Genomic DNA, 12,580 nt, shown 5'->3' with positions numbered 1-12,580 from the left:
TAATGAGATCGACTCCAGCCGAGATGAGATGAGAACCAGGTCATACCTGTGCAACACACACACACACACACACGCTTAAAACTGACATCAAAGAGTCCCTGCCTTCACCCTGCCTGGTACATGGTGGGTGTTAGGGCATGTGGGGCGAAGGGTGGGGGAGACAAATATTTTATCCCCTAACACACACACAGTGTTATAGATTTTCATTGGTAGATTAGTGGTTGACTGGTGAGGGTGGATGTGCTGCTAGATGCGTTTTATATGCGTTGGCCTGGGGCATATTTGAGGGCACAGATAGAAATGTCATGTATAGAACTAATGTGATTACTCACTCTTCATGACAGTGAGGCATGTTTGTTCTACACTATATATTTCTATCTGATCGTTCTTTGACGTTGTGCTCTACTGACCGTTGCCTCCAAGCCTGGAGGTCATTTTAGCATATAGGCTTAGGCTGGACATATGAGTGTGTGTGCAATGGTGGGTGTGTCAGGGTGAGGGTGTGTCAGGGTTAGGGTATGTCAGGGTTGGGGTGTGTCAGGGTGAGGGTGTATCAGGGTGGGGGTATGGTAAACTGCAGCCACAGATCCAGACGGTCATTGATTTAATGATTTCAGAGATTCCTGCAATGCACACACATGCCATCAGGAATGACAGAGGAATTTTAAGGATGACAGAGATGTGTGTGCGTGTGTCTAGACAGACAGATGGTGTCTCAAGTGTATACAGTTGAGCTAATGATCTCAGAGGGAGTGAAGGAGAAAGGTACACTACATGACCAAAAGTATGTGGACACCTGCTCGTCGAACATCTCATTCCAAAATCATGGGAATTAATATGGAGTTGGTCCCCCCTTTGCTGCTATAACAGCCTCCACTCTTCTGGGAAGGCTTTCCACTAGATGTTGGAACATTGCTGCGGGGACTTGCTTCCATTCAGCCACGAGCATTAGTGAGGTCAGGCACTCATGTTGGGCGACTAGGCCTGGCTAGCAGTCAGGGTGTTCCAATTCATCCCAAAGGTGTTCGATGGGGTTGAGGCCAGGGCTCTGTGCAGGCCAGTCAAGTTCTTCCACACCGATCTTGACAAACCATTTCTGTATGGACCTTGCTTTGTGCACGGGGGCATTGTCATGCTGGAACAGGAAATGGCCTTCCCTAAACTGTTGCTACAAAGTTGGAAGCACAGAATCGTCTAGAATGTCATTGTATGCTGTAGCATTAAGATTTCCCTTCACTGGATCTAAGGGGCCTAGCCCAGACCAAGGAAAACAGCCCCAGACCATTATTCCTCCTCCACCAAACTTTACGGTTGGCACTATGCATTCGGGCAGGTAGCGTTCTGCTCGCATCCGCCAAACCCAGATTCGTCCGTCGGACTGCCAGATGGTGAAGCGTGATTCATCACTCCAGAGAACGCATTTCCACTGCTCCAGAGTCCAACGGTGGCGAGCTTTACACCTCTCCAGCCAACGCTTGGCATTGCGCATGGTGATCTTAGGCTTGTGTGCGGCTGCTCGGCCATGGAAACCCATTTCATGAAGCTCCCGATGAACAGTTCTTGTGCTGACGTTGCTTCCAGAGGCAGTTTGCAACCGAGGACAGGCGATCTTTATGCGCTTCAGCACTCAGCGGCACCGTTCTGTGAGCTTGTGTGGCCTACCACTTCACGGCTGAGCCGTTGTTGCTCCTAGACGTTTCCACGTCACAATAACAGCACTAGCAGGGCAGAAATTTGACTAACTGACTTGTTGGAAAGGTGGAATCCTATGGCGGTGCCTGTGTGCTTGATTTTATACACCTGTCCGCAACGGGTATAGCTGAAATAGCCGAATCCACTCATTTGAAGGGGTGTCTACATACTTTTGCATATACAGTGTCGATGGATGGAGAGATGGATAGTTAGATAATCTTGTGTCTCTGTCTGATGTTGTGAGGTTAGTGCTGTGTTGGGATGTTTTCATGATGTAGTGGCTTACTGTATCCCATGTGTGTCACACACCGCACCCTTCACTGCTGGCTGGCAGTGTGTTATCGCCGTGTCCAGTACGGGATGGTGTGGGGGAGGGGTTAGAAGGGGGGGTCCCGCTCGCCCGAGGGCGTCACCGCGGCAACACAATGGGCAGGGAAACTGGCCTGAGGCAGAGAGAGCAAGGTGTTTCCTGTGACCTGGCTTACTGCTGTGTCAGCATGCACAGACACGCACGTACTGATACACATAAACACACACACTGATACCCAAACCATACACTGATACACACACCATGCATACACACATGCGCATGAACACACACACACACACACACACAAACCATACACAGATAGATGCACACACACACACACACACACACACACACACACACACACACACACACACACACACACACACACACACACACACACACACACACACACAAACCATACACAGATAGATACACACACACACACATACTGTATTCTACATACATTTATGCATATTTACCATACACACATAAATCAAACACTAACATATCCACACAACACATAATTCATTGATACATTCACACACATACAGTAGGTCCTACACGGATGGATGCACACAAAACACAGCCATACCATCGGACCAGGCAGGTATTTGTGTTGCTATGGAATGTGGCCAGTTCTCCCAGTCTGCTGGCCTTTTCACCTCCCATCACACTCAGCCAGCCAGTCTGCCTTGGCCAATCATTACAGCCGCTGGCCCAGATCTGTCACTGCAGCCCACCAATCACACCACAGGACACAACCACATGACGACCACTGCTGTTAATTAGGGTGTAGATAGTCTGAGGACACTGATGGGGAGGTGTGTGTGTGTGTGTGTGTGTGTGTGTGTGTGACTGTGACTGTGACTGCTATTCCTATATTTAGCTGGTACTGTGGATTTAAATTTGACCTCTGTATTGCACCTCTCATTATGTCATTTTAGCCACAGGAGAGATGGCTTTGATAAATTATGGATGAGCTTCTGCGCGCGGTGTGTTTGTGTGTGTGTCTGCTTCTGCATCTGTGTGGATATGTGTGTGTGTTGATGTATTTTGCTTGAAATTAAGGAAAGCAGTATTCATGTTTGGCTGTTAAATTCATGTTTAATTCATGCTTTATTAAGGCACTAGCTTAGTGCTGAGTGCTAAGGAGAGGTGCAGTGACTGCAGTATTCCTCTACTCCTCATAAATATTAGATTAAAAGGAGGCGTAGTTTATTTATGAAGGGTGCTATTTTAGCACACACACTTACGTTCTCATGCATACTCTTGCAGCTTAAGGATTGGGCTTCTCACTGTCAATGTGTAGGTGTGTTCATGTGTTGGTACAATACTGGAATAATAACATCACAACAACACAACGTACTTACTCCAACCCAACTGTACCAATCTCAAGATAAGGAAGCTAGCATGTCGCTATGTGAGCAACATTGGACTAGAAGTGACTAGCGAGACAATTACAAGTTATTTGTTTATGCCTGGCCACCTAAAGTGTGTGTGTGTGTGTGTGTGTGTGTGTCTGGCTCAGTTGGTGGAACATGGCACTTGCAACGCCAGGATTGTGGGTTTGATTCCCACGGGGGACCAGTACAAACAAATATGAAAATGTATGCACTCATTACTGTAAGTCGTTCTGGATAAGAGCGTCTGCTAAATGACTAAAATGTTAAAGATAATTGAGTGTGTGTGTAGGTCCAGTGCTGACCTTTGCCCTCTGTGCTCTACAGGCCCTGCCAGCCCAGCCCAGCCAACCCTGAGGAGTGTGTGATGGAGAAGATGAAGAGGTTTAAGCGGCGTCTGTCCCTGACTCTGCGCTCCAGCCACACCATAGACGAGTCTCTGTCTGAACTGGCCGAACAGATGACCATCGAGGACGGCGGCAACAAGGACAACGGTCAGTAGGTGTGTGTGTGTGTGAGTGAGTATTATAGATTGTATTAGTAAACAAACAGAGCGCACACACACTCCAGAGCTCTGTGCCAGTCCCAGTGATTAGAGACTGATAATGTTACTATTTTGAAGTGAGTCTTGACTGAATGCCAGTAGAGAAGGATACAGCCAGCCAGTGGACACACATTAGGGCCCTTTGGTCGCCCCGAGGATACAGTTGAAATGTTTGATGTAGCTGGCAGCCAACAGTATCCTTTCTTGCCTTCTGAAGTGATTTTAATATGATGGCTAATGAGAGTTTGGTGTGCCAATGGCCTGAGGGAGACCGAGAGAACGGGTGAGAGACACATAGAGGAAGAAAGAGAGGGAAATTGACACACAGTGAAAGCGAGAGAGAGCAGCAGTGTGAATGATCGTGTCCTAGAGAGGAGCTCTATGTCCTTATGTAACAACAGAAGCAGCCTGGTGGGATGAAACACCTACTGGGGCACACACACACAACGCAGGGAGACGGCAGGTGATGCTGCCACAATGTTTGTGGAAAAGACATCACACAGAGAAGGAAAACACTCACACATAAACAGACGTTTTTAGCTATTGAAGTATGAAGCTAAAATCCTCTGACCTACTTTAGGTTGCATAAGTGTTCTTTTCTACCCTTTTTATATAAAACATAACGAAACAAGGAAGCACTCTGTTTACTGAATTCTGCTCAACAGAAGACAGAACCGTATATGAACTACTTGTACAAATGACTGATTGATTGATTGGTAGATTGCGTGATGAATCGGATAGATGGATCGATAGATGGGCTAATTGATTGACATATTGGCTAATTGATTGACATATTGTTTCTCCTTGCAGAGCCGATCGTGCGTAATGGGCGACCACCCTCCTCCCACAGCATGCACTCGTTCCTGCACCAGTACACTGGCTCCTTCAAGAAGCCCCCCCTCCGCAGGCCACACAGTGTCATCGGAGGAAGCCTGGGATCCTTCATGACCTTCCCCAGCAATGGCAGCCGCCTCGGTGAGTTACACAGAGAGAGAAACAAACACACACAGACTCAGAGATGCATGTATACACTAACGGCACACATGCTTGCACACACACACTCATACAGTGGGGAAAAAGTATTTAGTCAGCCACCAATTGTGCAAGTTCTCCCACTTAAAAAGATGAGAGAGGCCTGTAATTTTCATCATAGGTACACGTCAACTATGACAGACAAAATGAGAAAAGAAAATCCAGAAAATCACATTGTAGGATTTTTTATGAATTTATTTGCAAATTATGGTGGAAAATAAGTATTTGGTCAATAACAAAAGTTTCTCAATTCTTTGTTATATACCCTTTGTTGGCAATTACACAGGTCAAACATTTTCTGTAAGTCTTCACAAGGTTTTCACACACTGTTGCTGGTATTTTGGCCCATTCCTCCATGCAGATCTCCTCTAGAGCACTGATGTTTTGGGGCTGTCGCTGGGCAACACGGACTTTCAACTCCCTCCAAAGATTTTCTATGGGGTTGAGATCTGGAGACTGGCTAGGCCACTCCAGGACCTTGAAATGCTTCTTACGAAGCCACTCCTTAGTTGCCCGGGCGGTGTGTTTGGGATCATTGTCATGCTGAAAGACCCAGCCACGTTTCATCTTCAATGCCCTTGCTGATGGAAAGAGGTTTTCACTCAAAATCTCACGATACATGGCCCCATTCATTCTTTCCTTTACACGGATGAGTCGTCCTGGTCCCTTTGCAGAAAAACAGCCCCAAAGCATGATGTTTCCACCCCCATGCTTCACAGTAGATATGGTGTTCTTTGGATGCAACTCAGCATTCTTTGTCCTCCAAACACGACGAGTTGAGTTTTTACCAAAAAGTTCTATTTTGGTTTCATCTGACCGTATTACATTCTCCCAATCCTCTTCTGGATCATCCAAATGCACTCTAGCAAACTTCAGACGGGCCTGAACATGTACTGGCTTAAGCAGGGGGACACGTCTGGCACTGCAGGATTTGAGTCCCTGGCGGCGTAGTGTGTTACTGATGGTAGGCTTTGTTACTTTGGTCCCAGCTCTCTGCAGGTCATTCACTAGGGTGAGATCTTGCGTGGAGTCCCAGATCGAGGGAGATTATCAGTGGTCTTGTATGTCTTCCATTTCCTAATAATTGCTCCCACAGTTGATTTCTTCAAACCAAGCTGCTTACCTATTGCAGATTCAGTCTTCCCAGCCTGGTGCAGGTCTACAATTTTGTTTCTGGTGTCCTTTGACAGCTCTTTGGTCTTGGCCATAGTGGAGTTTGGAGTGTGACTGTTTGAGGTTGTGGACAGGTGTCTTTTATACTGATAACAAGTTCAAACAGGTGCCATTAATACAGGTAACGAGTGGAGGACAGAGGAGCCTCTTAAAGAAGAAGTTACAGGTCTGTGAGAGCCAGAAATCTTGCTTGTTTGTAGGTGACCAAATACTTATTTTCCACCATCATTTGCAAATAAAGTCATTAAAAATCCTACAATGTGATTTTTGTGATTTTTTTTTTCTCAATTTGTCTGTCATAGTTGACGTGTACCTATGATGAAAATTACAGGTCTCTCTCATCTTTTTAAGTGGGAGAACTTGCACAATTGGTGGCTGACTAAATACTTTTTTCCCCCACTGTATGCACGCACACACACTCATTCAAAGATGCAGGCATTTTCACTAATGACACACCCACTAGCAGCACCACTATAAGCAGCCTGTTCTCGTTCATGGCCATGCCACCCGGTCGCCACCCAGCTGCCAGGGTGAGTTGCCGTGGAGACAGGCATTCTCGCACCAGGAAGTGACTGAGAAAGAGCAGATGGCGACAGGGGACAAACAGGAAGTGTGTCATAGACCCTGAGTGTTCCGTCCTGACACGGTCATGGTGTGACATTTCATCCCACACAACACCAGACTCGTCTGTCTCTCCATCTTTATCTCTAACCTTCCTCTCAATAAAAGTATTGTTGTATGAGTCAACCTTTCTCATTCTACACTGTGTGTTTGTGCAGGTTTATATTTGCTTCTAAAAGTTAGATGTTTGTGTGCGTATGTGATTCATACATTTGTGTGTATCTGAGGACAAACGTCTCCCCTGCATGTTCTCTGAGCCATCACCATGACGATAGCTGTTCCTTGCTGTTCTCTGGTCTCCAGGGTGAGCCAACTATTATGGTCTGCGGTCTTGTCGCTAAGTTTTGATTAAGCGCTTCTCCTCAGACTGAACTCTGTCCCAGTTAGAGTTACATTTGGTTTGGGGATATTGGGGGGAACAGACAACCAGGCAAGTCTATCTGGGACAAGATGGAACTAGATTAGAACACACTGTCACACTATGTTATATGCCTGTTTAGCTCAAAGAACAGAGTGGGAGAGAAGAAATAGGGCCAAAGAGAGGGAAGAGAGTAGAGTTGGAAAGAACAGAGGGGTATTTGGTAGACAGAGAATAAGATAGACGGATAGAGAGAGAAGCAGAAAGGAGGGAGAGGGAGGTGAAGATGACAGTAGTACAGTGTGCTGGATGATATGATGACAGGCTGCAGGGTTGGAGGTGTTGACACAATGATGACAGAGAGAATATGTGCCAGCACACTCAGATACAGCTACTCATTAACACTGTGTGTTTGTGTGAATGCATGTACAGTGTTATGAAAAAGTATTTGCCCCCTTTCTAATTTTCTCTACTTTTTCATATTTGTGATACTGAATGTTATCAGATCTTCAACCAAAACCTAATATTAGATAAAGGGAACATAAGTGAACAAATAACACAACAATTACATATTTATTTAATAAACAATGTTATGCAAAACCCAATTCCCCTGTGTGAAAAAGAAATTGCCCCCTTACACTCAATAACTGGTTGTGCCACCTTAAGCTGCAATGACTCCAACCAAATGCTTCCTGTAGTTGTTGATCAGTCTCTCACGTCGCTGTGGAGGAATTTTGGCCCACTCTTCCATGCAGAACTGCTTTAACTTTGTGTGTGTTCGTTAGTTCACCCCCCCACTACGCACCGTGATCTAGACCAGAGGCTGTAGTTTTAGTTTTATGACTCTGGAGGAAGCAGTTGGTTAAATTGTTTAATCTTTGGCCTGTGGGGTGAGAGGGGGAAGGGGTGAGAGAAGGGGAGAGGGAGAGAGAGACTGCAGGATGATTAAAGAAGGGAACTTGAGAGAGGTTGTAGGGTCGGGACCAGGCCATAAACTGTAACTGTTGACAGAATGAGAGAGAGCACTCCTTCTGTCTCTAACTAATTCTCTCCCATTCTTACTAAAAACAGCAGACTAGTGACTCAATTTGACACAAGCTATAGCAATTCCTTGCCATGTTTATCTCATAGAAGATCATGAGTGTCATTTGCCAGACAAAATGTTGAAATTGAACATGTTCAGCTTCTAAACTCTAACTCTTCCTCCCTCTTTCTCCTCTTCCACTCTTCCTCCCAAGACATCGTCCATGAGAACCTGAAGATGGGCTCAGACGGGGAGAGTGACCAGGCGTCTGGGACGTCGTCAGACGAGGTGCAGTCGCCCAGCGGGGTGTGTCTGAGGAATAGAGTGCAACGACGCATCTCCATGGAGGTACACAAACACACACTCTTCACTCTATGACGGAGTACTCCCCAACCCCCACCACCAATCCCTGTCTCTCGATAAAGGAACTACACCTCTCCCTGCTCCCCATCTCTGTCCTCTTCTCTTTCTCTCTTGGTGTTGTGGGTAGGAGAGGAGAGATAAGCAGGGAACACTCTACGAGGCTTTCACTGTCTGACTCTGAATACTGATATGAATCCTGTTGCCCAAGGACCAGAGAGAGGAGGAGGGTAGAGAGATGGAGGGAAAGAGCGGGGGAGAGATGTGGAGGGAAAGGGAGTTATGGAGGTAGTGGGATAGAGAAAGGAAGAAAGAGGGATGGAGGAAGAGGAGGGTTGATGGCAGGCAGGGTGGAAAGTATGAGCTGGTTCAGGCCACTAACAGTTAAACAGACTGGCTGACTGACTAATGGAATGTTGTCATGCGACAGTAATCTGTGACACGCTTGGCCTCTGACTGTTGAGATTCCAGACGATCCCCCGCCACATAGCTGGTCAACAATCCTGAGAGGAACCTCGGACAGGGAGTGGGATGGAGACAGGGAGAGAGACTGCTCCACTTAGCTCAGCAAGAACCTGGGATTTAAAGAGGGACTGCCTTTAAAAAGTAAGGAATCCCTTTGAAAACGTACTGATGTGGCATCAGTATGAGTCAGAAACAGTTATTCTAGTGTCAAAATTTACTACAAAGTGTAAAAAGGATCATTCTGGTCATAAAGTCAGTCTCGTCCAAAACGGAGTTTGGAACATCTGTGCGTCACAACGGGTAAATGGAGGTTGAGTTTTAATTTGAAGATGAGCATTTGACCACTAACATGGGGTGAACAGCTGCGGTGATTGCTCTCTATCCAATACCACAGACAGTGAGACAGACCTGCCCAGCAGCTCCACACATTGGTTAGATGTAAAATTGCACAATTAAAACATCCTCCGCAGCAACTTTAATTACAGATTTCTTGAGTTATCTTAGATTCATTCTGGAGATTTTGAGGAAGTGAAATAGGCTTCCTCGTCTACAGTGTCTCATGGGGGACAAACATCTCCAATACTGATCTCTTGTTTTTCTAATGAGCGACAGAAAAACACAAGTGCCAATCGGCGTGTTCTCAGTCGCTCTTTAAGACTGGGGATGTTTTTCCTTTCCTCTCTGTGTGACTTGTTTTTGCTTTTTTCTGTATGTGTAAGCTGTGTTCTTTTTGCTATTTTCTATGTGTGTGAATGCTGTGAAGTTTGACTTTAGTTCCTGGTGTCCCATGGACTATTCGAATTTATACTATGGATAATATATTTAGTGCAGGTTAATGCTAGTCTCACTGGTTCTGTTGACTGAGTTCCTCTAGAATCACTGGTAGGAATGCTGTTTCCTCAGCCTGGTGACACTCTGCCACCTGGTGGTCAGTCTGGAGAAGTGTAAGCAGTACTTGACTACCTGTATATCAGTATTATGGTATTACACACACACGGATTGACCTTTTTCTCCTCGATGCCAAGTGTTTATTTTAGCAGTCTAAGCAGAGGCACAAGAGGTGCTTGAGCTTTAGATGGTAATCATCAGACATATCTGAATAATCACACACACACACACGTCATCTCAGTTACTACATCTAACCAGATTCACACACACACACTCATGTGGGTACATGTCATTCTGCCCATTTGTTCCCTTTGAAGCCAAGTGTTTGGGGTTAGTAGGCTGTAACAATACACTGATTCATATCACTATCTATAGAGAGAACATCTCTTTTGATCTGTTTCTATGGGGGGAGAGATCGCAGGCGGTATACACGTGTGTTACATGATATCTATGGTGGGTGTGTTTTTGTGTCAATAGTGTGTGAAGATGCTTGTTTGCTTACCTATGTTGTGTTTGTCTGTTTTTGTCCGTTTTGTGTTGAGTGTGTGTAGGCATGTATTTGATGTGCATCTGTGATGCCATGTTTTCTCTTCTTCAATAACGATTGTTTTCATGTCTGGATTATTTTTGTATAAGCACCTCTATTCTTCTGTCTCTCTTGACTGTGTGAGGAGGAGTGGGAGGAGAGGAGAGAGTCATTTCTAGGACAAAGTGTGTGGGTGTAGTCATGGAGCTTTCTGCTGTCTACATGTCTCTCTCACACACACACACACACACACACACACACACACACACACACACAGACAGACGCAGTATTCGATAGGACTCATGATATATGTGTATGTTGCATCTCTAACTCAATTTGGTGTATGTGTGTGTGTAGGACCTGAACAAGCGTCTGTCTCTGCCTGCTGACATCCGTATCCCTGACGGTTACCTGGAGAAGCTGCAGCTGAGCAGCCCTACCTTCGACCAGCCCCTGAGCCGACTCTCCCGCAGGGCCTCACTGGTACGTGTGTGTGTGTGTGTGTGTGTGTGTGTGTGTGTGTGTGTGTGTGTGTGTGTGTGTGTGTGTGTGTGTGTGTGTGTGTGTGTGTGTGTGTGTGTGTGTGTGTGTGAGAGAGAGAGAGAGAGGACTGTCTGTATGTAATCTTGTGTAGTGAATGAAGGTATCCTGTACAGACTTCATTCAACACAGAGAAAAAGACGTAAACAACACGAAAGATGATCTCTCTGTCTTTATTTCTGTTTTTCAGTCGGAGATTGGTTTTGGGAAGCTGGAGACCTACATCAAACTGGACAAACTGGGAGAGGTCAGAGAACACACACAAACATACTCCTATAAACTCAGAAAACAACATGTTTTTCACAAGAGGTTCCCAAACGTTATTTCGTTTTGACTCCGGTCATAACCAGTTAGTCTTTCTATAGGGGACCTATGCTACAGTGTTTAAGGGGCGCAGTAAGCTGACTGACAACCTGGTGGCGCTAAAGGAGATCAGGCTGGAGCACGAGGAGGGAGCACCCTGCACCGCCATCAGAGAAGGTGAATCTATACCTCACTACCTTTCCTCCTCTATCACTTCATCTTCCTCTCCCCATTACTGATTTCAATGCTAACTTCAATTTTTTCTCACTCTTCACTCTCTTTCTCATTCACTATTGTTCCTCCTCTTTGTCAATATATTACCCCTTTCCTTCTCTCTCTCCAGTGTCATTACTGAAGGACCTGAAACATGCCAACATCGTGACCTTACACGACATCGTCCACACAGACAAGAGCCTGACGCTGGTCTTCGAGTACCTGGTGAGAATCACTTACTTCCTCACTCTGCTCACACTGCATGCTGGTCTTTGTAGTCAAATATCTGCCCCAATTCTCGGAGGTGTTTGTTGTCCTAAGTAGGCTGTTGTACATGTACTTCCTGTCTGACTGACTGTTGACCTCACTTCCTGTGTAGGATAAGGACCTGAAGCAGTACATGGATGACTGTGGGAACATCATGAGCATGCACAACGTCAAGGTGAGTATGACCAAGACTAATGGCCTAGCACTCACTGTACTGTAAGTCACTTTAGATAAAAAACCCTGCATAATAGTGGTTAACATTGCATGTGTTGTTTGTACGGTTCTAGATCTTCTTGTTCCAGATCTTGCGGGGGCTGGCGTACTGCCACAAGCGGAAGGTTCTCCACAGAGACTTAAAGCCCCAGAACCTGCTCATCAACGAGAGAGGGGAACTCAAACTGGCCGACTTTGGTCTGGCGCGGGCTAAGTCTGTCCCCACTAAGACGTACTCCAACGAGGTGGTGACTCTGTGGTACCGGCCACCTGACGTCCTGCTAGGCTCCTCCGAGTACTCCACACAGATTGACATGTGGTAAGAACACTACATCCTAACAAGCTACACCAAGGGGATTCAAATCCTACACTGGAGGTCCGGAGTACTGCTGGTTTTCTGTTCAACCTGATAATTCATTGCACCCACCTGGTGTCCCAGGTCTAAAACAGTCCCTGATTAAAAACTGCAGTGGAACTGGCTTCGAGGTCCAGATTTGAGGGCCCTACACCCTTACACCCTAGGAACTACAACCACTTCATTCAGTGTATTTTACACATAAACTTTTAGTAAGAGCTATACATCATAAACCCTTCATCCTATTTCCTAGGATATATTCTCGTGTGTGTGTGTGTGTGTGTGTGTGTGTGTGT

At 45.9% G+C, this 12,580-nt stretch overlaps 1 protein-coding gene across 1 annotated transcript in view; it reads left to right on the top strand.

The window, feature by feature from the left end:
- The window catches only part of LOC311140532 (cyclin-dependent kinase 17-like), a 44,512-nt gene that overhangs the window by 28,784 nt on the left and 3,148 nt on the right, over nt 1-12,580 (top strand). Inside the window, exons 2-10 of the mRNA XM_084175621.1 lie at nt 3,730-3,896; nt 4,757-4,921; nt 8,369-8,502; nt 10,751-10,876; nt 11,124-11,180; nt 11,299-11,413; nt 11,580-11,674; nt 11,829-11,891; nt 12,004-12,248. Coding sequence (XP_084031747.1) covers nt 3,770-3,896; nt 4,757-4,921; nt 8,369-8,502; nt 10,751-10,876; nt 11,124-11,180; nt 11,299-11,413; nt 11,580-11,674; nt 11,829-11,891; nt 12,004-12,248 — 1,127 coding nt within the window. The 5' untranslated portion in view covers nt 3,730-3,769. The remainder of the gene's footprint in view (nt 1-3,729; nt 3,897-4,756; nt 4,922-8,368; nt 8,503-10,750; nt 10,877-11,123; nt 11,181-11,298; nt 11,414-11,579; nt 11,675-11,828; nt 11,892-12,003; nt 12,249-12,580) is intronic.

This window comes from Coregonus lavaretus (genome assembly GCF_964263955.1).
Source record: "Coregonus lavaretus genome assembly, chromosome: 13".
NCBI classification, from domain to species: domain Eukaryota; kingdom Metazoa; phylum Chordata; class Actinopteri; order Salmoniformes; family Salmonidae; genus Coregonus; species Coregonus lavaretus.
The sequence above is the reverse complement of the archived record's forward strand: the minus strand, read 5'-3'. Positions and strand labels throughout refer to the sequence as shown.